At 39.3% G+C, this 27,308-nt stretch overlaps 1 protein-coding gene across 1 annotated transcript in view; it reads right to left on the bottom strand.

Annotated features, from left to right (window-relative positions):
* The window catches only part of LOC132404886 (phospholipid-transporting ATPase ID-like), a 111,325-nt gene extending 107,120 nt beyond the window's left edge, over nt 1–4,205 (bottom strand). Inside the window, exons 1-2 of the mRNA XM_059989451.1 lie at nt 4,125–4,205; nt 958–1,016 (exon numbers count right to left, since the gene is read on the bottom strand). Of these exons, the coding sequence (XP_059845434.1) occupies nt 958–1,016; nt 4,125–4,167 (102 nt within the window). The 5' untranslated portion in view covers nt 4,168–4,205. The remainder of the gene's footprint in view (nt 1–957; nt 1,017–4,124) is intronic.
* Between the last annotated feature and the right edge of the window lie 23,103 nt (nt 4,206–27,308).

Below are 27,308 nucleotides of genomic sequence, written 5' to 3' on the forward strand. Positions count from 1 at the left end.
AGGCTTCTGTACTTCCTACCTGATGGTAACAATGAGAAGAGGACATGTCTGGGTGGTAGGGGTCCTTAATAATGGATGCAGACTTTTTTGAGACACTGCACCTTGAAGATATCCTGGATACTAAGTCTACAACGACTCTGCATCTTACTTCAATCCCGTGCTGTATCCGTCACCCCCCACCCCCATACCAGATGGAGATGCAGCCAGTTAGATTGCTCTCCACGGTATATCTGTAGAAATTTGCAAGTGGTTTAGGTGATATAACAAGCCTCCTCAAACTCCTAATGAAATACAGCCACCATCTTCCTTTCTATATAGCTAATCAATATGTTGCGTCCAGGTTAGATCCTCAGAGACATTGACACCCAGAAACTTGAAACTGCTCTCTTTCTCCACTTCTGATCCCTCTATGAGGATTGGTGTGCATGATCAACTATTTTGGAAACCAATATTATGTACCCAAAGGGAATAAGGAACAGATGAACTCCTTAGGCTCGAGTGTAAGCTAGAAGGAATTGAACTCGTGTGCATTTCAAGATCTGCGAGATTTAAAGATTAATAATGGTTTGCTGTACCCTTGAATACTTAATAAAAACTTAAGGGCAGACAGAGAGAGGGGAAGAAACACAAAACTCTACTACACCACCATGCTTGAACATAAATGCCCTCAGCATGAAATGACATGTTGTGTGGTTGCACACCAGAATCTCATAAAAAATTAGATATTTATCATGTACCCAGCCTTCAGCCACAGCACAAATATCCTTAACTGCAAGGATACCAACAAGTCAGATATTTGATACTACAAATTATAAGTGTGAACATTGCTTTCTACCCAGCAGATAAGCAGCATCAAACCCAGGATATTCCCTGTTCTGTGACAGACTGTACCATACTAGGTATATGTACACTAAGCCATCAAGCGGTATGATGGGAATTTTAAAATTGTTTACTCACCACATATTGAAAATTCATATTGAAATTTCTATCATTTGCCTTCAAATACCTCTCCTCCTCTATAAAATAAGGCAAATATTTATATTAATCACACATATATAATTGAAGAAATTACTTATAAATGGGTGTGAGAGTCAATTGGACAATTCTATCAAACCACCACCACAAGCAATTTGGGCAAATAATTTCCTTCACTGTTATAAGAGTCTTTGATGACATATGTGCTTTACTGTGGTCCTAATTACTCACTTGTTTCTATAAATGCATTCCAAAAATACTTGGTTAAAAATAAAAAGGTCAAAATAACTGGAGCATTAATGACCATTTATAACAAAATTATAATAACTTAGAAACATAGAAACATAAAAAGCCTACAGCTCAATGCAGGACCTTCGGTCCACAAAACTGTGCCGAACATGTACTTACTTTAGAAATTACCTAGGGTTACCCATAGCCCTCTACTTTTGTAAGCTCCAACTTATTATCAGATATTCCGAAATGCCAGTGGTTTGGAATCTGGTTCACCAGATGCTGATTTCTGTGATCCATCAACACATCGGGGCTGTAGTTCCTGTTATCCCTTTGACAAACTGGGGCCCTAGTTCCTGAACTCCCACTTACACACTGGTCCCAGGTTTAATATTCTCATTAACATGCCGGGAGCCCAGTTCTTCTGCAACTTTTAAGACTTTAAAGCCCTGGTTTCCACATTCCCTTAATAACACCAGGGTCACAGTTCCCTAGTTCCCTTAAACACAGAGCGATCCGTGTTCCTAACCTCCCCTGAAACTTCCTATCTTCTATTTCTCACTCCCTTGAAATTTACAAGATGTGCGAAAACGTACACTATCCTACTGTGAAATATTGAAGACAAAAATGTAAATTAAAAGCATGCTGAGGCATTAAATGGAATGGTCCACAAAATCTGCCAGAATGGCACCTCCAGAGTCAGAATCAGAATCAGGTTTATTACCACTGCTGTGTGATGTGAAATTTGTTAACTTAGCAGTTTTGAATGTATTCTATTACCTGAGTTTTACTGTACTGAACCAGTATACGTTCTGCCTTGAGTACAGCTATGTATCTTGGCAATCCTACTTCCTGTTTCTATCTGTCTTTATATTATAAGACACCAAAAAATTGCTATAAATGGATTTTAAAATGAACTAAAGGATTAGATTTAACAGCATTTATAAAGATTTTATTCCTAATAGTTTCACAATTACTAAATTTTTAATAAGGTTTTAATAAAGTGGCAACAATTAATAGTGTTTAGTGTCTCAATTATGTTTCTTTATGTATTTTATAAACCTTACATAATTCCTTTGATACTGGGTCACAAATCCACTTTTTAAATAATTACACAGAAACATAAAACCCTGATATTCTGGCATCATCAGAACTTTGGTAATGTCAGAATGGCTAATATTCCTGACTACAACATGATATGTTACATTTTGTTTAGAAGTTACACAATAGTTGTGGTGAACTACATATACCTGTCTGGACATGCCCCCCCCCCCCCCCACCCCACTGACTGCTCCTGTGGCTCCTCCCACAGACCGTGGCTCCTTCCACGGACCCTGGATTGGAGGCACTGCCCCTGCCTCAGTCTCCAGGATGTTGTGTGGTGGTCGCTTGCTGCTTGTGCTTTCTTCCAGCCAATAAAAGCCTACCTTAACTCACGTCTCCGAGAGTTATTGATGGTGCATCAATAGTATCATAAATTTTACAATTAATCAGGTGAGTTTAAAAGCAGTGGCTGAAATAGGGTGCAAGTAAATTTTTTAAAAAGCATGGGAACAGGGCCCTACTGAGTTTAAAGGGAGCTTGGTGAACGAAGCATTGCTGAGGTTAAACAGAACATGGTAAAAAGAACCAGATGATCTAGATATCAAATTATCAGATTTTCTAAAATTCATTGTGAATATTAATTCTATTGTATTATAAATAATTAGACAGAGAAAGCTTTAGGGATATTAAATGTGATATTCAAATACAAGACAAATGCTATTGAGGAAGATGTAAACACATTATGAGAGCCATTCCATCAATAAAACTTTTCCACGTACGATAGCTACAAAACAGAAGTGTGTTCATGCTGGGAGTGAAACTCTGAAGGCACACAATTAGCTTTGTTGCTTGTGTGGTCTGGCTCTGAACTTGGTTTGAATATGGTGACAGACGCACACATTGCCGTGCAAGTCACAACACCTACACATTGATAAGGCAGAGGTACATTCATTGTAGTGCCCTGAAGAATTATGCAGAGTTGACACCCCTGCATGGTGATGCACACTGGCTTCAGCAAGCCGAAGGTCTCCTCAATCATGACGGCCATGGTTTCATTCTATGCATATGGTGCGTGAATGTGTTAAACTAAACAGCCATGTCATGGCCTGTCTGAAGCATCTCCGATGGCTATCCACGGACTGCTGCTGAAAGATTGGGATCGTTTTTGTTCCAGGAATAGATGTGATGAGTACAAAGGAAAATGCATGCAATCACCGGCCTGACTCCACTGTGACCCTGAATTTCCTTGTGATGATATTGATCTGCCACCATTACTAAGGCAAAAGAGAATGAAATGCAGTGATCTCTCACTGAACGAACAGGGCTCACTAGTACTGCATAATAACCAGCTTGATACAATGCCACTGTAAGCTGCCAAAAGTTGCAAAAATCTCTGGCCATTTGTCAAAGCCCCCTTAATAGTCATAAACAACATCTGCTCTGTTCTGACATTTGGTTTAAAGTACACATTGCTCAGCTTCATACACTATACAAATTTGCAAAGATTGGCTCTCAAGAGAACACTGCTATTGTCCTATCACAACCCACTGAACTGACATGCCTTCCCAGGCAAAGCAATTGTTCCAGGTCTATTACTTTTCATAAACAAATTTGTGTAAGTTGGAATGATCTATGATCGGCTGCATGAATAAGTAACAGAAACTGATTCAATTTCAAAGCAAATTAGAAGTTTTTGAGGAAAGAAACCTTTGTGGAGTTTACAAACCCAGCCCAAGCTCCATCAAATGAACTGTCTTCCATGCTCTAGGATTTGAAATTCACATTTTAATACAGAGACTAGGACAATTGGAGTTTTGTGGTGTACGTGTTTTTAAAATAGATTCAACAACTGCTGAGGAAATTTTAAAACTTACCTTGGTGTTTGGGCTTGGTACAGTTTAATCCAAATAGTGACATTCCAAATGTTTCTATGTAAGTGCTCTACTTCCATGAAATTCCTGTTAAAGGAAAAGGGAGTAGTTAACGTTACTAGGTGCTGAAATCATGAATCTGTTACAATTAATTCCTTCACCCCTCCTTTTTTTTAAATTGTCCAGCTGGTTTGTTATGACCACAGTACTTGCAATTTCCGTGATTCTGAGAAATAATCTGTGATAAAATGCTTCCTCTCCACTTTGGGAAAAGCTTCACTCAGTATAATGGGAATTAGACAGCCATTCCTGTATAGTGCAATACATCCATATTATGAAATGTAAGCTTCCTTTAAATAGATATGCATTCTTGTTAACAGTATGCAAAATAGATAAAAGAAAAAATACTAAATTCTTCACTCTTTTCAGATAAGAATTCTTATTGGCTTAACCTCTCAAAGTTTGTGAGTATCAACAACAATTTGCCAGCTTCACTGTCTTTTGCTGGGGTGCCTCCATGGCTGTATGAAGCACCAGAGGCTGTTCTTAAATTATTTGAAAGGATACAGAAAAACACAGAAGTGATTTTAAATCAAGATATAGTTGAATCTTATGTAAATAATAATTTTATGGATATTTACAAATATACACCGATGCTTCAAAAATAGTAGATTAGGGGTCAGATTGGTGGTGCCTGATTTTATCATTAAAAAGCAGTGGGAGGAGGAAGTGAGACCAATGAGAGTTGTAATATTTTCTGATTCAAGCACAACAATCAGGAGTCTAGAAGATTTAATTCAGTGACAAGACCAGACATTATTTGTGAGATAATACAGACTTTACTTATACTTAAAATCTGGGCCTCAGTATATGTTTGATGTGGATTCCAGCACAGGTTGGTATTAGAGGGAATGAGCAGGTGGATACGTTAGCAAAGGAGGCAATCAGACAAGCAGAAGTGGACATTCAAATAAATTACAGTAAAGGAGAAATTAAAAGCATTATTAAAAGTGAACTTTATAAAATGTGGAGAAAACAATGGGATGAATATCTTTATAATTTCTGGAAAGAAGAGGGATGGTCGAGGGATGCAGGAGAGAGGAGGTGATAATAATGAGATCTGAGGTTTGGGCACTGAAAGTTAAATGCTACATTGTTTTTAATGAAGAAACACAATAACAGAAGGTGTGAGTATTGCAATCCACAAGAAATGATTGAGCATGTACTGCTGAGGTTTCCAAGATATAATCAAGAGACGGAATGGTTGATCTTAAAGTTATCATAGACAACTTAACATTAACAATATTTTTCAGAAAAGAACACAGGATTCTTGCTTAAAATATATAGTGCAGTTCCTTAAAAACAGAGGCCTTTTTTTTAGAACTTGATGCAAATGTAAATATATAGGATTTAGATATCCTGACCCACAGGAGGTGGAGCAATGCACCTTAAAGCTGTTGGCCAACTGCCACAAAACCTCAGCAAACACAGAAGAGTGGTCATAAGAGCAAAGACAATGTATTTGAGAATGCACTGTGATAATATTGGAAAAGAAATCCAGGGAGGGCAGGTTTGCGGTTTTATATGGAAAATTTAGGGAAGTTAGAAAAGTCTTGTGTGGTGAGGTGAAGGCAGCAGCTACTGACTCAGAAAAGGCAGAATTATCAGCAAAAACATACGTCAGAGTACATAGTTCAGCCAATTTAAATAAAGAATAGAAGTCTTATCGAGAAACAATGTTGGCAACAATCCACATATTGTTCAGAAAAATAGAATGTTCCAGTCCCTGCTGGGATGTTGAATTTACCTTGTTTGACTTTAGAAGGTCTATTAATGGTGGTGGTCAGACATCACCTGGGAAAGATGATATTTATTATAGTATGGTTGCATGATTATTGGGTTTGAAATGTGTGTTGGTTTTGGAATTTTTTTCATACAATATGGGTTGAAGGGCAACTTGCGGTTGTTTTCCCTGTATTGAAATTGCTTTTCCTGTATTGTATCAGCGGTTGTTTTCCCTGTATTGAAAGCTCAGATCCTTCCAGTTCTAGACCTATTTCACTAACTTCACAGGTATGTAAGATAATAGAGCAAATGGTCATAGCAAGGCTTTCCTATTTTGTGGAAAGTAGTGGAAAAATAGCTGCATACCAATCTGGATTTCATAAAGGGAGAATGATGTGGACTCAGTGATACGCTTGGTGTCTGTTATTCATAAAGCCCAATTGAAAGAAGAATCAGTGGTAGCTGTTTTCTTTGATGTAGAAAAAAAATCTTAGGATACGTAATGGATGCAAGGGTTATTGGTCTAACTTGAAAAGATGGAATAGGTGGTAGAAGGTTTAAATGGATTGATGAATTTTTATGTGACAGGAAGATACAGGTTAGGGGGTGAACAACATTTTTTCAGGAGCATGAGATAAAGAATAGAACTCCGCAGGGGAGTGAGTGTGTGTAGCCCACTCTTTTTAAATGGTATGATTAATGATATCTTCTTAAACATTGGCTCAGACATTTCCAAATCTTTATATGCTAATGATGATGCAATGTGGAAAAGAAGCAGGAATATAAATTATGTAGTTTGGAAAATGAAGGCAGCTATTAATGAAGTAGAAGAATGGGGTCGTCGGTGGGTGTTTAAATTTTCTGTGGTAAAGACTCAATTTTTTGCTTTTCTAAAAGGAATATTATACCCACAATTGATCGTGGGTTATGCAGTAAATCTTTTAAACAAGAATCAATGGTAAAGTTTATAGATATGTGGATGGGCACAAGGCTGACATGGATGGTGCACGTGGATAAAATTCTAGAGAAGTGTAGCTTTATATGCTCTTATTGGGGTGCAAGTAGGTCACTTATACAAATATACATTGCTTTAAGCAGATCTGTCTTTGATTATGATGTGTTGCTTATGGGTCAGCCTCACCAGCAGTTATAAAGCCCCTAGATAAAGTTCAAGTTCGAGCATTGAGATTACGTTGTGGTGCTATTAAATACTGAATTCCCAATTTCAGCATTACTGGTAGAAATGGGTGAATTACCTTTATACCTTCACAGGTTACAGATAGCAATAGTTTATTGGGTTAACATACGAGGACCATAGAGTTAGTCATTCAATATTGGCAACATTAAGTGTTGGGAGCTCCACGTTTGTAAGGTCTTCAGTTTTGAGTCAAAGGAAATGAATGGGCTCAAAATCTTGGGATATTCAACGTGGAATATGGTCCCTGTATACCCCTTTCTGCCACTATTCATGGCTTTTCCCTTTGCGCGGTTGATTTAAGCCTTCAAGAAAAGATCAAGATGAAGATTGATTGTATATCAGTGGATCAGGTAGTTCAGCAATATATGTAAGGTTGATATTATGGTTTATAACATATCTATACAGATGGTCCAAAAGAACCATGGACAGGTCATTCAACTGTTTTAGTTTATGCTCCAAAGTTCCAGGGGGCTATTAAGAAAAGGTTATCAGACAAAGTATCAGTATTCACTTCTGAGATGGTTGCCATCATTTTAGCCTTTGAATGGGTTGATGAAGTATGCCCTGATTATGTACTTCTGTGCTCTAATTTATTTTCAGTTTTGACCTCTATTAAAACCAATACTTCAAATTATAGGCCAAACATTCTTTTAGAGATTGAACAACATCTGCTAGAGCTGCAGGGTCTAGGCTTGTGTATCCATTTCTTCTGGGTCCCTGCCCATGCTGGGATGGTGGTGGCAGGCCTTCTAGCCAAGCGATCACTAAAAATTAAGGATGTTAATGTAGTAAATCACAAACACAAGAAAATGTGCGGATGCTGGAAATCCAAAACAACACACACAAAATGATGGAGGATCAGGCAGCACCTTTGGAAAAGAGTAAGCAGACGTTGTTTTGGGCCAAGGCTTCAACCGTTTACTCTTCTCCATAGATGCTGCCTGGCTGCTGAGTTCCTCCAGCATTTTGTGAGGGATGCTAAGGGGAAGAGAAAGCCATTATTTAAAAAGCCTATTCAATCGCTGTGGCAACAAAATTAGGATAAGGAAAAGAAAGGGTAGCAGTTATATTGGTCGGCGCTCAGCTGGAAAATGGTTATAATAGGAGAGAAGACGTTATACCTCCACATTTACATACTTGACATACTAAGCTGAATAATTCCTTGTTCCGAACTAATAGGCATAATATGGGCATTTGGATAGAGTGCACTTGTCAAGAAATGGTGCATTTTGAATGCAGATTGTATGAATTGCAAAGGAAACTCTGGGACACAGTTTAGGATGGATAATTTGTTAAGCTCTCTCACTGCCATCGTAAAGTATACAAGTGCATATTTGACTTTCTAAAATTTATTAGACATTTTGATAATCCCTGCGTTGTTTTATTGGGGGAATTAAATGGGGTGTACCTCCTGCCTCTTTGCTCCACACTCCAGCTTAGTAGGGAAGGTAATGCACCTAACATTGGTCTGCCAATTACCATTAAATATCACTAGGAGGATAGAGTCATCATTGCTGGACTGGGCCGTTGTTAGAGTGGTGAGGTGAGACTTTGATGTGAAGGAATAGAGTAAGTGATCCACATGTGGGAGGGGGTGTTAGAGGGGAAATCGGTGAGAGTGACAGTCAGCTGAGTGGTATGTTCTTCTTACAAGATTTAGAAAGTCAGGGCGTCTTCTAGAATCCCTAATTACTAAATCTGTGAAAATGCATCTGACTGCAGCTCTTTGCACATTATGGTAAGGAGCTGGATGAAATCCAGATCAATTGGGAGGCTGAAGGTGATGGTGGACAGGAGCTAGAGACTGTGAGGAAGAATAGGCATAATGCAGTCACAGATGAGTTAATGTGGGAAACATTAAGAATAAGGATGGTGGACTTAGAGCATGAGCATGGATCGGTACATGAGATTTTGATGTTGTGTGTGTGTGTGGCCATTAAGAGATTTGGCTGTTGCAATCAGAATCAGAATCACGTTTAACATCACCAGCATGCGACATGAAATTTGTTAACTTAGCAGCAGCAGTACAATGCAATACTTAACACAAAAGAAAAAAAAAACACAGAATTAAATAATAATAACAATAAATAAACAAACAAATAAATAAATACATAGATAAATAAATAAATTACACTATATGTATATTGAATACATTAAAAATTATGCAAAAAATAGAAATACTACATATTAAAAAAACAAGGTAGTGTCCAAGGGTTCAATGTCCATTTAGGAATCATATGGCAGAGGGGAAGAAGCTGTTCCTGAATCACTGAGTGTGTGCCTTCAGGCTTCTGTATCTCCTACCTGATGGTAACAGTGAGAAAAGGGCATGCCCTGAGTGCTGGAGGTCCTTAGTAATGGATGCTGCCTTTCTGAGACACTGCTCCTTGTAGGCTAGTACCCAAGATGGAGTTGACTAAATTTACACCCCCTGCAGCTTCTTTCGGTCCTGTGCAGTCGCCCCTCCATACTAGAGAAAGAGAGATGCAGCTTGTCAGGATGCTCTCCATGGTACATCTATAGAGGTTTTTGAGTGTATTTGTTGACATACCAAATCTCTTCAAACTCCTAATGAAATATTTCCTTCTTTATAAGGGTAGGATTGGCTGCTTAATGTTCTGGGGCTTAGAAGTTTCAAAAGAGATCAGAAGTGAGCTTAAAAGTGGGGAAATAGCATTGCTAATGAGGGATTCAGGTGGAGGTACATCTTACCAAAGGGGGTGTAAAGCATTCCTTCCCTCCACTAGCTGCAAGTCACCCCTGTAGCACTTGCTTAGGCCCCTTGATCCAAACCATGTGAAAACATGGGTGCAGGTGGCGAATGGTCATATGAGCAACCGGTACATATCACTAATCTTAGTTATGCGACCATGGATGCCAGACAGGCAATCTCTGAAGAGTATTGGTGAAGGCTGGGGTCACCCGTCTTGTAAAGACACTGCCCAGAAGAAAGCAATGGCAAACCACTTCTGTCGAAAAAAATTGCCAAAAACAATCATAGGATATAGAATCGGCATAAAATATAGAATTGAAAGCTAAAATAGTGTCATTTGAACAGTGGTTTAGAACTCAGCAACTTAGCTGAAGGTTTATACATAGAATATGGGTGATGTGTGGTAACTTTTCTGAGAGATTCTCATGCAATGGGCTCCACTCACTCCCGTTCCCCCAGATGCTGGCTCTCTAAGAGTATACACTATCTGTGCATGTGGATCTTGCATTAGTCACTGGGGCTAAGTCAGAATGAAGATGGACTCTTCACAATCTACCTGGTTGTGATCTTGCATTTTATTGTTTACCTGCACTGCGCTTTTTCAACAGCTTTTACCTTTAACCTGCGTTGTTATTGTTTTACCTTTTTTTAGCTCAATGCATCATGTGTAAACAGTATACAATCCAGCTTTTCGCTGTATCTTGGTACCCGTGGCAATGATAAACCAATATCATCTTCTTACTATACTTGTGAAATGTTCTGTGTGAAAGCATCATGAATCCAGCTTTTCAGGATGGTAATATACAGGGACAATATTTTCAGAAATAGTGTGAAAATTATAAAATTAAGAGTCATCTCCCATATCAACAGCTATTAAAGTGATAACTCTCAAGCACCTCCTCAAGTAGTGGGGTTGGTTGAACACAAAGGTGGAAACCATGCGTGTTTCACAGATATCCAAATGGGTCATTCAATCAAATAAACAACATGCCCCCCCCCCACCACATACATACACTGCAAAGGTAATAGAAGATCTTACATGAAACATCAGATATCTTATCCATCACAGAAGGACAAATAGTCATCTTTGGCTACTCAGGTAAAGCAGGGTCTTTGAAATTATGTTCATTCAAGTGGGCCTGTTAGACTTTCTCCTGCATCTATGGTCCAAATGGCTTCTGAAATGTGCATATGCACTTAAATTTTTACAGCAGCATCAAACATATATTGCATGCTGTTGCCATTGCCACCAAAATGTATGAGCAACAAGGTTATAATTTCCCCAGTATGCATTGCTCTGAAGCACCAATCACATCTGGCATGCGCTTAAGCTTCAAATCTGTTATGTTGCCCAGAAATATCATCCCTGGTGAATTAAGTTTTATCTGCATTTAGGCTTGACTGTAGCTGGCAGTAATGCAGACCAAATGGACAAGGGAAGTAAAAGAATAGTGGCACCAACTGATCTATTTCTGAGCTTGACTGCAATTCTTTGCTGCATCCCACAAGATACTATTGGGCTGTATTTTTGCCTGTTAGAGTTCGTTATTAACATCGCGCTTTCCACAATCTAAAAATGCACAGAAGTAAATAATCCTGGGTTCATTTGAGATGCTGGTGTATTTATATTGAAACATTCAGTGTCTTGTGTCATTGTGTAATATTCACACATCAAAGTAAAAGGCCCTTCAGCCCATTGTCTGAACTGGCATTGCACAAGCCTTCTGAGACTTAGTTGATCTGGACACTACTTAAAGATGAGTCTTTGCCTCCACCACTGGCTCAGGCAGAGCATTCCATATGCCAAGCACAATATGGCTGAAAGTACTCATACTCTGAACCCTTACCCTAACACAATGTCTTCTTGTTTTGAACATCTCTACTTTGAGGAAACATTTCCTCCAATCTACTCTGTATATGCCTCAAAAAGGTTCCATGATCTGAGGAGAACAAAGCCAGCCTAATCTATCCAATGTCCTCTCATAACTGAAATCAGACCATGAGATACAGGAGCACACTTCGGCCATTTGATGTGGAATGTACTGCTGGTGATGGTGGTGGAGGCGAATACAATAGGGTATTTTAAGAGACTCTTAAATAAGTACATGGAGCTTAGAACAATAGAGGAATATGCGGTAGGGTAATTCTACATGGTCGGCACACATTGTGGGCCAAAGGACATGTAATGTGCCATAGATTTCTATGTTCTATGGCCCATCAAGTCTACTCTGCCATTTCATCAAACCTGACCCATTTCCCTCACAGCTCCAATATCATGTATTCTCCCTGTAACCCTTCAGGCACTGACTAATCAAGAAAGTATCAACCTCTGCCTTAAATGTACCCAATGAGTTGGCATCCACAACCACCTGTGCAAAGAATTCCACAGATTCACCAATCCCCAGCTAGAGAAATTCCTCATTTCTGTTCTAAATGGACATCCCTCTATTCTGAGGCTGTGCCATCAGGTGCTAGACACCCCCACTGTAGCAAAAATCCTATCCACATTCACGCTATCAAAGCCTTTCAACATGCAACAGGTTTCAATGAGATTCCCCCCTCATTCTTCTGAATTCCAGTCAGTCCAGGCTCAGAGCCATCAACCAGTCCTCATATGGAAACCTTTTCATTCCCAAAATTATTCTCATGAACTTCCACTGAACCCTCTCTAAAGTCAACATATTCTTTCTTAGATAATATGCCCAAAGCTGCTCACAATACTCCAAATGATGCTTTACCAGTGCCTTATAAAGCCTCAACATTACATGCTTGCTTTTATATTCTAGTCCTCTCGAAATGAATGCCAAAATTGCATTTGCCTTCCTCACCACCAACTCAACATAGAAATTATCCTTCAGGGAATCCTGCCCGAGGATTCCCAAGATCCTTTGCACCTCTGATTTTTAAATTTTTAGTCTATGCCTTTATTCCTTCTACAAAAGTGCATGACCATACACTTCCTGACACTGTATTCCATCTGCCACTTCTGTGCCTGTGCACCTGATCTGTCCTAGTCCCTTGTAGCCTCGTGTTTCTTTAACACGACATGACCTTTCACCTATCTTTGTGTCATCCACAAACTTGGCCAGAAAGCCATCAACTTCCTCATCCAAATCATTGACATATAATGTAAAAGGAAATGGTCCCAGCACAGACCCCTGTGGAACACCGCTAGTCACTGACAGCCAACCAAAAAAGGCTCCCTTTAATCCCACTCTTGGCCTCCTGCCAATCAGTCAATGCTCTATCCATGCTAGTGTCCTTTCAGTAATACCATAGGCTCTTAACTTCTTAAGCAGCCTCATGTGTGGCACCTTGTTAAAGGCCTTCTGAAAATCCAAGTACACAACATCAACTGATTCTCCTTTGTAAATCCCACTTGTTATTTCTTCAAAAAATTCCATTAGATTTATCAGGCAAGATTTTCCCTTAAGGAAACCATACTGACTTTGGCCTATTTTATCATGTGCCTCCAAGTACCCTGAAACCATATCCTTAAGAATCGACTCCAACATCTTCCCAAATACCATGCTCAGACTATCTGGCCTATAATTTCCTTCTTTCTACCTCTTGCCCTTCTTGGAGAGTGGAGTGACATTTGCATTTATCCAGTCCTCTGGAACCATTTATTGATTCTTGAAAGATCATTACTCATGCCCTCATAATCTCTTTAGTCACGTCTTTTAGAACTTTGGGGTGCACACCATCTGCTCCAGGTGATTTATCTACCTTCAGGCCTTTCAGTTTCCCAACACCTTCTCCCTAAGTAATGGCAACTTCACTCACTTCTGCCCCTTGATGTTCGTGAACTTCCAACATACTGCTGGTGTCTTCCACAGTGAATATTGATGCAAAATAATTATTCAGTTCATCAGCTACTTCCGTGTCTCCAGTAATACCTCTCCAGTGTAATTTTCCTCTTACTTTTTATATATTTTTTAAATCTTTCGCATCCTCTTTGATATTATTAGCTAGCTTACCTTCATTTACCTTCTTTATGACTTTTTAGTTGCCTTCTGTTGGTTTTTAAAAGCTTCACAATCATCTAACTTCCCATTAATTTTTGCTTTATTATATGCCCTCCCTTTGGCTTTTATGTTAGGTTTAACTTCTCTTGTCCATGTTTGCATCAACCTGCTTTTGAATGTTTCTTCAGTTTTGGGATGTATTATCCTGTGCCTTCCAAATTGCTCCCAGAAACTCCAGCCATTGTTGCTCTGCTGTCATCCCTACTAGAGTTCCCCTCCAATCAACATATGCCAGCTCCTTTCTCATGCCTCTGTCATTCTCTTTAATTTATTGTGATACTGATACATCTGCTTTTAGCTTCTCTCTCTCCAATTGCAGGGTGAATTCTAACATATTATGATCACTGGTCCCCAAGGGTTCCTTTACTAATCAATTCCAGTTCATTGTACAATCCAAAATACCTGATCCCCTAGTAGGCTCAATGACAAGCTGCTCTAAAAAGCCATATCACAGGCATTCTACAAATTCTCCCTCTTGGATCCATCACCAACCTGAAATGTTTTATCTCAGGTGATGTCCCAATGAATCTCCTCTGCATCCGCTCCTCTGCCATCATATCCTTCATAGTGTGTAGCAGCCAGAACTACACATATAATCCAGATGTGGTATATCAATGTACATAATCTCTCTATACTTGTATTCTATGCCCAGGCTAATGAAAACAGTATCTCATATTACCTTGTGTGTATTGCCACCATTGGAAATTCTTGGACTAGTAGTACATCCGGATCTCTTTTCACTCAGTACTCCTTCGGGTCCCACTAATCAATGTGCTCTATCTTTATTACCCTTCCCAGAGTGCATCACCTTGAACTAATTATTATTCATGCAGTATTATCAAGGATCAATATCCTTATGCACTCTACAACTATCATTTTCACTTTCAACAACACCACATCATATTTCCAGTCAGGTAAGCAGCCCCCCACTATCACACTGCCTCTTATTACTAAGCCAAACTTAGATCATGTTTGATAATTTGCCTTGGATCTATGGTACTAGTTTCCACATGGGGCCTTATCAAAGGTTTTACTAATATTAGTGTAAACTGTACTGGCCAGTCAGAGCTATCTTGGATTAATCCTGCCTTTTCAGGTGTTAAATAATTCTGGCACTCAGAATCTTTTGCAATAACCTCTCCACCAAAACTCAAAACTAATCAATAAGCTTCAAGACCGAAGCCTCAATACTTCCTTGAGTAACTGGATTCTTCACTTAAAGACCCCTGGCAATTAGGATTCACAACAACATCTCCTTCACAATTTCCACCAGCACAGGTGCACCACAAGTCTATGTGCTTAAGTCCCCCTGCTCTGCTTGCTTTATACTTATGGCTGTGAGACTAAGCATGGCTCCAAAGCCACATTTAAGTTTGTTGATGACACCACTGTCGCTGGCTGAATCAAAGGTGGTGAAAAGTTAACATATAGGATGGAGATCGAAAAGATTGCTGAGTGGTGCCACAGCAACAACATCTCACTCAGTGTCAGCAGGACCAAGGAGCTGATTATTGACTTCAGGAGGAGGAAAATGGAGATCCATGAGCCTGCTCTCACTGGGGGATCAGAGGTAGAGAGAATCAGCAACGTCAAATTCTTCGGTTCTTCAGATCATTTCAGAGGATCTGTCCTGGGTCCAGCAAGAGAGTACCATTGTGAAGAAAGCATAGCAGCACCTCTACGTCCTTAGAAGTTCACTTAGATTTGTCATGTTGTTTAGAACATTGACAAACTTTTATAGATGTGCAGTGCAGAATATATTGACGAGTCGCATCATAGCCTAGTACAGAACCACAAATGCCCTTGAACAGAAACTAATGGATATGGTCCATTCCATCATGGGTAAAGCCATCCCCACAAATAAAAACATCTCCTCAGAGTGATGTCACAGAAAAGCAGCATCTATCATTAAGGACCCCCACCATCCAGGTCACGTTCTTTTCTCAGCTGCCATCAGCAAGAAGGTACAGCAGCCTAAGGAATCACACCAGCAAGTTCAGGAACAGGCAACTATCAACCATCAACTATCAAGCTCTTGATCTAGAGGGAATAACTTCACTTAACACCACTCACCCCATCACTGAACTGTTTCCACAACAGATGGACTTGTTCAAGGACTCATCAACTCATGTTCTCAATCTTTATTGCTTATATGTTATTATGATTATTTTTTCTTTTTTTTCATTTTGAATTTGCAGTTTGTTATTTTTTGCATGTTGGTTGTTTGTCCATCGTCTTGGATACCATCTTTCATTGATTCTATTGCTTCTTGTGTTTACTATGAATGTCAGCAAGAAAATGAATCTCAGGGTTGTATATGGTGACATATGCACAGATAATGAATTTACTTTGAATCCTTTGACTTTAGTTTTACAGTCCTATACTTACTTTTGTTTCACTGAATAAAGGTACCGTAGTTGCTCTTCTGTCACCTGGCACCTCATCTGAGTCCATGTCAGTACCTCCAGTTGAACTCTGTCTTTTTGTGTGTTTCCCCCAGCTGTCAGTCTGTGGTTTTGTATTGACATGTGCTCCTGTCCCCGCTCCTGCTCTACTCCAGCCCCTGTATCACTGAGTACTCCATTTCTCATCTTTTTCTCATTATTACCGGTATTGCTGCCACCTGTGTCTCATCGTGCTCCACCTATCATCTGCCTCTCTGTTTATTACTCAGTGTATTTCAGTCCTGTGTTTTCACCTGTTTGTTGTCAGATTGTGCCAGTGAGTTTTCCTGAGCCTTTCTGGCATTTGTATCTGTACTCTGTCTGTCTGAATATTAACTCTGCCTGTTTCCTGATTCTGGATATTTTGATTTCTGCCTGAACTTTGATGTCGACTTCGTTTGCACGTCGGAATTTGTTACTCAATTAATATCACTATGTGGATTGTACTGATTCTGCAATTGGATCCCTGCTCCAGTGCCCTAATAGTCCAACAAATCTTGATCAGATTTTCAGAAATCTCCTCCCTTACACCCCCCCCCCCCCCCACACACACAACCGCTATGATATATTAACAAGCCCTGGTGCTTTAGCTGCCTTTAAGCATGCAAACACATCTAATAAACAAGAGAAAATCTGCAGATGCTGGAAATCCAAGCAACACACACAAGATGCTGGAGGGACTCAGCAGGCCAGGCAGCATCTGTGGAAAAGAGTGAACAGTCGAGATTTTGGACTGAGACCTTTGCCCTTTTTTTAATGATAGCATATACTAAAACTTCTGTTTGCCCTCTGTTTCACCGAAATGTGGCTTCACCAGCCAGTGCTACACAGAGGACTTCCTGCTGATGGATGAGTCCAGAACTAGAGGCCACAGTTTAAGAATAAGGGGTAGGCCATTTAGAACAGAGATGCGGAAAATCTTTTTCTCCCAGAGAGTGGTGGTTATGTGGAATGCTCTGCCCCAGAAGGCAGTGGAGGCCAAGACTCTGGATGCATTCAAGAGAAAGTTAGATAGAGCTCTTATAGATAGCAGGGTCAAGGGATATGGGGAGAAGGCAGGAACGGGGTACTGATTGTGTATGATCAGCCATGATCACAGTGAATGGCGGTGCTGGCTAGAAGGGCCGAATGGCCTACTCCTGCACCTACTGTCTTTTGTCTATCGACCCAGTACAGAAAGTCTAACAGTGTGGTCTGAGTACAAAGGTGAGCTTCTATGTGACAGTTTTGAGTCAATAGACTTGTCCATATTCAAAGACTCAGCGCCAACTGAACTGAACTGACATTTTCAGCAAATATGTAGAGCACTATGTACCAAAGAGGTCTATCTAGATCTTCCCATTGTAGAAACTATGGATGCACTGAGGGATGCACTCCCTACTGAAGACCAGGTCTCCAGCATTCAAATCAGTGACCCTAACCTATGGAAGGAATTGGGGTATGAACATAAAGCTATCAGGGATGCCAAGAGACAATACTGGGCTAAATTCTAGTCCCACACCAGGGTTTACATGCTATAACGGGCTACAAAATGAAACTTGGCAGCATTGCTGACAGCAGTGCATCCCTTCTTGATGAGCACGTTCTGTGCATGTTTTCAACAGATGGGGAATAGAATGTAACCATTGCAGTGAACCTGCGGAAGACACCTAGTCCAGACAGAGTCACTGGCCTTATACTTAAATCCTGAGCCGATCAGCTGGTGGGGGGGATGAAATTTGCGGATACTTTTAACATTTCACTACATCAATCTATGGCTCTCACTGCTTTCAGAAGGTCCTACTATCCCAGTACCAAAGAAAATTAAGATAACATGTATTATTGACCATCACACAGTGGCTCTGGCATTGACTATCAAGGAAGCACTTCAAGAGGCTGGATGATGGCACACGTCAACAATCACTCAGGCAGCCATGACCCACTGCTAATCACCTATTGCCAAAGCAGATCATTGGCAGATGCCATCTTGCTGGTGCTCCCTCATCTTTGGAGCATATGGATAAGACACCTATGTCAGACTATTATTTTGTATCGTACCCCACCTTCAATACCATAACTCCAAATTCCTAGACCTGGGACTCAACACCTTCGCAGCAACTAGATCCCTGTCTTCCTGACCAACAGCGTGTAGTCAGTAAGAATAAGGAGTGACAGATCTGCCATGATTATCCTCCACAGCAGTTCCCCCCCTAGGCTGTGTTCTCAGCCCTTTACTCCAGCATGAATGAAAAAGGAGTAGGTTTGGGCATGGTTCTAGCAACTCCATCCTGTATAAACACAGTGCTGCAGAAGCTTCAACGACCTCATCCCTGGGAGAGGAAGGATGCACCAAGAAGTGGCCTATGCCCCAATAGGGGTTTTGGGCTTAAGTAAGTAAGAGTAGGGGAAGGAGATAAAAATATCTCCTATAGGGGAAGAAGAGCAAAAATAATTGAAAACAACTTTTCCTCACTGTCAGAGAAGCAAGTGATCGTCCCTGTTTAGTATTTCAAAGGGAATCTCCCATTGAACCACAACGGTTCATTCATCTTTTGGAAACAAATAGTTTGCACCCTTCTCCTCGCTTCTGTTCACACATTCTATAAAATCAATTCAGTTACTCAGTTCTTATACCATGAATGAGTAGCCATAAACTTGCATCAGAAAATTATTTTTTTTCTTAACAGGACAAATCCAGTAAATCTACCAATCAGTTACCTGATTGATAAACATTCCATTTTTTCTGTTTCTTTTATTCCAACAATGCAAATACTTAAAGTTCAAATGAATTTATTATCAAAGAACGTCCAGTGTATGTTACTATATACTATCTTGTGATGCGTTTCCTTACAGACATTTACAGGAAAAAAGAAATACACTAGAATTTTACAAAAAACTATACATAAACAGAAAGACTGACAAACAATCAGTGTGCAAAGAAAGGCCAAGTATAAAATAAAAAATGATACTGAGAGCACGAGTTGTAAAGAGTCCCTGAAAGTGAGTATGTAGGTCATAGAATCAGTTCAGAGTAGTGGTGCATGAGAATTAGCCACAACACTTCAGGAGATTGATGGTTGGAGGGTGATAACTTTTATAACTTTTCCTGAACCTGGTAGTGTGATACATAAGGTTTGTGTATATCTTGGGCATTGATGCTTCCAAACCAGGCCACGATACAGCCAGTTAGGATACTCTCCACCATGCATGTGCAGTCATTTGACAAGAAAGCAGAGGAGCTGTAATACCTTCTTTGTGATGACATTTAAATGGTAGTCCCAGGACAGATCCTCTGATATGTTAATGCCAAGGAATTTAAAGGTTCTACCAAGTCAACTGCTATTTGTTTCTACAATTACTTCATAAATGCTAGGTCTCATGGAAGTATTTATCCAAAATGATAAATATTGCAAACATATTTCTATTATTGATAATCTATGTACAATGTAAGCAAATCAAAACATAATCACCAAATCAGGTTCTCTAATAAAAAACTCACAAATTAGCTACACACCATTTAACAATATATGCCAACAAAGCAACAGGCACAAACTTAAAGGTGTGTTTCATAAATTTTCTTAACAAATTAATTTTGTTAGTTTTGTTACAGAGAAATAACCTCTGGCTCTTTCTCTGTAGCATCACAAATTTGAGAAATATCCCCCCTAAGATATCCTATTCTTGAAACATAGAGAAACATAGAAAACCTTTAGCACAATACAGGCCCTTCGGCCCACAAAACTGTGCCGAACATGTCCTTACTTTAGAAATTACCTAGGGTTACCCATGGCCCTCTATTTTCCTAAGCTCCATGTACCCATCCAACAGTCTCTTAAGAAATCCTATCATATTCACCTCCACCACCATTGCCGGCAGCCCATTCCACACACTCACCTCTCTCTGCATAAAAAACTTACCCCCGACATCTCTTCTGTACCTACATCCAAGCACCTTAAAACTATGCCCTCTCGTACTAGCCATTTCAGCCCCGGGAAAAAGCCTCTGATTATTCACACAACCAATGCCTCTCATCACCTTATACACCTCTATCAGGTCACCTCTCATCGTCTGTCACTCCAAGGAGAAAAGGCTGTTCACTTAACCTATTCTCATAAGGCATGCTCCCCAATCCAGGCAACATCCTTGTAAATCTCCTCTACACCCTTTCTATAGTTTCCACATCCTTCCTGTAGTGAGGTGACCAGAACTGAGCACAGTACTCCAAGTGGTGTCTGACCAGCATCCTATATAGCTGCAACATTACCTCTCAGCTCCTAAACTCAATCCCACAGTTGATTAAGGCCAATGCACCATATGCTTTTTTAACCACAGAGTTAACCTGCACAGCAGCTTTGCGTGTCCTATGGACTCGGATCCCAAGATCCCTCTGGTGCTCCACACTGCCAAGAATCCTAAAATTAATACCATATTCTGTCATCATATTTCATCTACCAAAATAAACCACCTCACAGTTATCTGGGTTGGACTCCATTTGCCACTTCTCAGCCAAGTTTTGCATCCTATCAATGTCCTGCTGTAACCTCTGACAGCCATCCACACTATCCACAACACCCCCAACCTTTGCGTTATCAGCAAATTTACTAACCCATCCCTCCTCTTCTTGATCCAGGTCATTTATAAAAAATCATGGAGAGTAGGGGTCCCAGAACAGATCCCTGAGGTACACCACTGGTGACCGACCTCCATGCAGAATATGACCCTTCTACAGAGTCATGCTGACTATTCCAAATCATATTATGCCTCTCCAAATGTTCATGAATCCTGCCTCTCAAGATCTTCTCCATCAGCTTACCAAGCACTGGTAAGTTCTCTGGTCTCTCTGGTCTTAAGGAGGGGATAGGTAGAACAGAAGGAATAACTCTGATTGGGTGAGACCAAAAGATTTAAAAGCAGTAGTTAGTATAGTTCATTGTCTGTTTTCTGTGTTGCTAAAAGCAAAGCTTTGTGACATATGAAATTCCCAGCAAGTGGATGAGTCAAAATGAATACAAGCAGCAAATGCCAGGTCTGATACAAGCAGAGTGTTAAGACTCTCTGGTCTATAATTTCCTGGGCTATCTCTACTCCCTTTCTTGAATAATGGAACAATACCTGCAACCCTCCAATCCTTCAGAACCTCTCCCGTCCCTATTGATGATGCAAAGATCCTTGCCAAAGGCTCAGCAATCTCCTCCCTCACTTTCCACAGTAGCCTGGGGTACATCTTGTCTGGTCCCAGTGACTTATCCAACTTGGTGCTTTTCAAAAGCCCCAGTACATCCTCTTTCTTAATATCTACATGCCCATGCTTTTCAGTCCACTGTAAGTCATCCCTGCAATCACCAAGATCCTTTTCCGTAGTGAATATTGAAGCAAAGTACTCTTTAAGTACCTCTGCTTTCTCTTCCGGTTCCATACACACTTTTCCACTGTCACACTACCACTGGAATCTGTCTTCACCATATCTGCCAGCAGTACATCCCATATTCTAAAGACACACTGCATGGAAAAGACTTTATTCATGTCACTCTAATTCCTTTCCTCTTTATTTAATTCCTGTAAACATTAGTCCTTAATCCTTCCACTAGGGGGAAGAGCCTCCCAACACTAATTCTGTTGAGAACCCACAGCATTTTAAATACTTTGTTTAAATCTTCCCTCAACCTTTTATTTCCTCTCTGAACAATCTCAGCCTCCCTAGTCCACCCTTGTAACTGTGACTACACTTCCATTCCCAAATATCATTCTCTAATGCCGACGATGTAAGAATTAGAATCGAATGTGAAAGTCATACTAATATTTGTGTTACAAGGTTTTGGCAAAACTTTCCTGCCTCTAAGTGAAATGCTACTCTTAAGCCACAAACGTGTACATGTCTTTCTTAACCAGTATTGCTACTTCGCATGATTTTTGCACATATTCCCCAAGCTATTTTATTTACTTGGAGATACAGCATGGAACAAGTCCTTCCAGCCCAAGAAGCTGCACTGCTCAACAATCTACCTGTCAAACGCGAGCATTTACAATGGCCAATGAACCTACAAACTGATAGGAGGAAATCAGAGCATCCAGAGGAAACCCACGCAGTTCATGGGGAGAACTTACAAACTCCTTAAAGATGGCACTGGAAATGAACTCTGAACCCCAGGACGCTATAAGCTGTAACAGCATCGCACTAATCACTACACTGTTGTGTTATACTCCCATCAAAATCCGTTGCCTCACATTTCTCCACATCCAACCTCATCTCTCAAGCATCTGCCCCAAGCTAACCTTGCTCCCACACTCTGCTTGTATCAGACCTGGCATTTGCTGCTTGTAATCATTTTGACTCATCCACTTGCTGAGAAGGTCATATGTCACAAAGCTTTGCTGTAAGCAACACAGAACACAGACAATGAACTATACTAACTACTGCTTTTAAATCTTTCGGTCTCACCCAATCATAGTTATTCCTTCTGTTCTACCCATCCCCTCCTTAACCTCTCTACTACTGAAAAGTACAGTAACTTGATTCCTCACTCTCACTTTCAGTTAATGCATCAGGTCCTAGACAAAAAGCCTAGGACCTGAAGCATTAACTGTTTCTCCTTGCACAGATATTGTCTGAACTGGCCTGTGCTTCCAGCATTTTTGTTGTTTAAGTTCGGTCTAATTTTTCAATTCAGCTCTCCAAAGGTTTATGAGGGGGTTCAAAATCTTTCATCTGTGAAAACTGGCACAACCCTTAACTTTTGCAGGGGGTTCCAGCTGCTCTGGATGGTGATTAAAGAAGCACTCTCCTCATTGTAAGGATAAGTAAATCAACCGCAATATATTTGTTTTGGCAAACTGAGACTTGCAAGTCATTCCTCAGATGGCCCTTCCTTAGTGACAGATGGCAGAGCACAGGTGCTTAAGAGAGTTTTTTTAAAATCCATTTTTAAAAGCATGTTTATTCTACTGAACCAATGAAAAAAGACTTAACTAGTCTTTACAGACACGGGTTGAGTTTGAAAGACATTCTTCAAAGATTTTCTTTTGTCTTCAAAGTAGCAAATAAAGTCTTTGTTAAGGAACAAATTAAATTATACCTTTATAGTAGAAAATAAGTAATTTTATAATTTTAATATACCTTTACAAAATTTTATCAAGTACATTAAAATTTAATAGATCTCCATGCTATCAAATTTTAATGTAGCCAGCACCTTCATTATCTTCACTTTAACACTAGAAGTACCTTCTTTGAATGTGAAAGCAAGTACAAACTATTCATTTAGCACATTATCAATACTTCCAGCATCCATTTACTGTTTCTCAGTTTCGTTCCTGTAAGCACCATTATTCCATTTACTGCCCTTTGAAAATGTACTTCCTTGTAGAACTTTTTTGTATTTCCATTTATGTTGGTGGCTACAGTAAAATTATGATAATCCACCATCCAATCATTCAGAATTCCTGAGCAATAAAATAAACTGCCAGAAGAACCCAGCAGGCTGAGGAGCATCCATGGGAGCAAAGGTCTCCATTCATAAATTCTGATGGTTAAGCACCAGGAGCTTGCTGCACTCCTTTTGCACTCACCAGCATCAAGTTCTCCAGCTTCTTTCCACTCGCCAGGTCTTCTATTTCACCGAGCCCTGTTTCCCACAATTCCATCCAACTCTCAAGGTCCCAGTTCCCACACGCCTATGCCACTCCCCAGAGTACTGGTTCCTGGGTTACTTTCCATTCATTACAGCTCTAGTTTCAAACCATCCTTCCTTCCTTGAGGCTCTCTCCTGACATATTGAGAGCTGGATTTCCACAATCCTTCCAGTTTATGAGGTGGCCAAGTTTCTATGCTCCTTTCTAACCTGTTCAGGACCCAGTTGTCATGGTTTCTTTCAAATGACCAGAATCCCATTTCCTGCATTCCCTTTTTTCAAATAATTTTTTTAAACTGAATTTTCAAAAAGGTCACAGAGGGAAAAAAATTATAAAAAAAATTATCAACCCTTCCCCGCTCCCCTTAACCCCTCCCCCCTATATCCCTATAGAAAGAGAAAAAAACAGAGAGAAGAAAAAAGAAAGAAAGAAAGAATGCCTGGATATCAGAAGATCCCCACATGCTCCATGGAGTTCATAATAGCTTTAGTATATATATTTATTTATTTCCCCAGATAACCAATAATTTTATCTTCGGAGCACCTATATATTTAATCCTATCTTTTGTAAATAAGGGTGCCAAATTTTCAGAAATATTTCATATTATCTCTTAAATTACAAGTAATTTTTTCAAATTGGATGCAGCTAAAAATTTCATGCTTCCAAAGATCTATACTTAAGTTTGGATCCAATTTCCAAGTAACTGCAATAGCCTTTTTGGCTACTGCCAATGCAATTTTTATGAATTCTTTCTGATATTTATTCAGTTTGGATTTCGGTTTTATCCCTTCAATATCGCCCAGTAAAAATAATGTTGGATTACGTGGAAGTTATGTTCCAATAATTTGTTCCAAGAAAATTCTTAAATTTGTCCAAAAAGGTTGAATTTTAAAACAAGACCAAGTAGAGCGTAAAAAAGTACCAACTTCTTGATTACATCGGAAACATTGATCAGATAAATTTGGGTTTAATTTATTTATTGTTTGTGGTGTAATATATATTTGATGTAAAAAATTATATTGTACTAATCTTAACCGGACGTTTGTTGTATTTGTCATACCGTCAAGACATAGTCTTGACCAACTTGTTTCTTCAATTTTAATATTCAAATCAGTTTCCCATTTTTGTCTTGACTTATGAATTCCTTGTTTAATTGCCTGTTTTTGAATCAAACTATACATACAAGAAATAAATCTTTTAATTTTTCCTTTTTGAATTAAAGTTTCTATTTCATTAGGTTTCAGCAATAACATTGTTTGACCCAATTTATCTCTTAAATAAGCCCTTAATTGGAAATAACAAAAAAGAGTGTTGTTTGATATTTTGTATTTATTCAAATGACATTAATATACCTCCTTCAAAACAATCTCCTATATATCTAATCCCTTTTTGAAACCAATTGTATAAAAGTTGGTTATCCATTGTAAAGGGAATAAGTGTATTTTGAATTAAAGGTCTCTTTGCTAATAAAGATTTTTTGTCTCATCATCAACATTTATCTTATCCCATAAATCAATCAAATGTTTTAATATAGGAGATTCCTTCTTTTCCCATATCCATTTCGATTCCCACTTATATATAAAATCTTCTGGTATATTTTCTCCTATTTTATCTAATTCTATTCTAATCCATGCTGGTTTATCTTCATCAAAAAAAGATGCAATAAATCTAAGTTGATTTGCTTTATAATAATTCTTAAAGTTTGGAAGTTGTAACCCTCCTAGGTCAAATTTCCATGTCAATTTTTCCAACTATATTCTTGACGTCTTACCTTTCCAAAGGAACTTCCTCACACATTTATTTAACTCTTGAAAAAACTTCTGCAGTAATTGTATTGGTAGTGTTTGGAATAAGTATTGTAATCTAGGGAATATATTCATTTTTACAGCATTTACCCTGCCTACTAATGTTGTTGGTAACATCATCCATTTATCAAAATCTTGAATTTTTTTCAATAATGGTAAATAATTTAATTTATATAAATTCTTTATATATAATTTATATAAATTCTTTATATCATTATCAACTCTTATACCTAAATATTCCCTTTCCCTTTCAATACTATACTATAATACTACTTTTGAAATGTAAATTAATAATGTGTTTTGGTTTTAATAACATCCACATTCAAATCATGAATAACATGCAAAACCTTAGAAATCTGCAAATTCAGCACCACTGAAGTCCCAAAAATGCCACATTTTCATTGCGTTTAAGTGAACCCCATGGTGGTAAATTCTGTGCCAGCTGTAATTTCCATAATTATTTAATGTTACAGCTGTGGCATTTTTCATACATATTTAACTCGACTCACACACATCTTCACAATATACCTTCAAGCTACAGTTAATAACATACTCTTTTCTTTAAGGTTAATGCCTTAAGTGTGGAATGCATGGCTTTTCTCTGGGTACTCCGGTTTCCTCCCACAGTCCAAAGATGTACTGACCGGTCATTGTAAAACCCGTAATTAGGTTAGGGTTAAATCAGGGGACGCTGGGCAGTGTGGCTCAGAGGGCCAGAAGGGCCTAACCCACATTGTATCTCCAACTAAATAAATAAAATTAACTTTGCAAGTGAAGTTAATACGTAACACTGTGCAATAGATGATCAGCCCAACCCCCATCATAATTTTTTTTAAAGTGACCATAGAAATTACAGAAAAGTTGAAGGACAAGGCTAGAGGAAAAGCTCTATCTTGCATCTCATCATATAATCCTCTCATACTTTCTCATTGAAACCGATCCCTTCACACAAGATACACTCAGTGGCCACTTTGTTAGGTACAGGAGTGTTCCTAATAAAGTGACCACAGGAGTGACACCAGTGCGGTTTCCTGTTGCTTTAGACCATCTACTTCAAGGTTCGACATGATGTGTGTTCTAAGGTGCTCTTCTGCACACCATCATTGTAATGCATGCTAATTTGAGTTACTGTCGCCTTCCTGTCAGCTTGAACCAGCCTAGCCATTCTCCTCTGGACTCCCTTATTAACAAGATATTTTTGCTCACAGAACTGCCACTCCTTGGATATTTTTTTTCCTGTTTTTCCACACCATTCTCTTTAATCTCTAGAGAGTGTCATGTGTAAAAATCCCAGGAAACAGTAGATTCTGATGAAGATAAGTCCTGACGAAGGGTCTCGACCCGAAACGTTGACTGCTTCTTTCAACGGATGCTGCCTGACCTGCTGAGTTCATCCAGCTTTTTTGTACGCCTTAAGTAGATTCGGAGATACTCAAACTACTCTGTCTGGCACCAACAATCATTCTATGGCCACTTACTTAGATCACATCTTTTACCCGTTCTGATGTTCAGGTCTGAACAACAACTAAACCTCTCAACCATGTCTGCATGCCTTAATGCACTGCGTTGCTGCCACCTGAGTGGCTGATTAACAAGCAGGTATACAGGT

Source organism: Hypanus sabinus, chromosome 14 (genome assembly GCF_030144855.1).
Source record: "Hypanus sabinus isolate sHypSab1 chromosome 14, sHypSab1.hap1, whole genome shotgun sequence".
In the NCBI taxonomy this organism is placed as follows: Eukaryota; Metazoa; Chordata; class Chondrichthyes; order Myliobatiformes; family Dasyatidae; genus Hypanus; species Hypanus sabinus.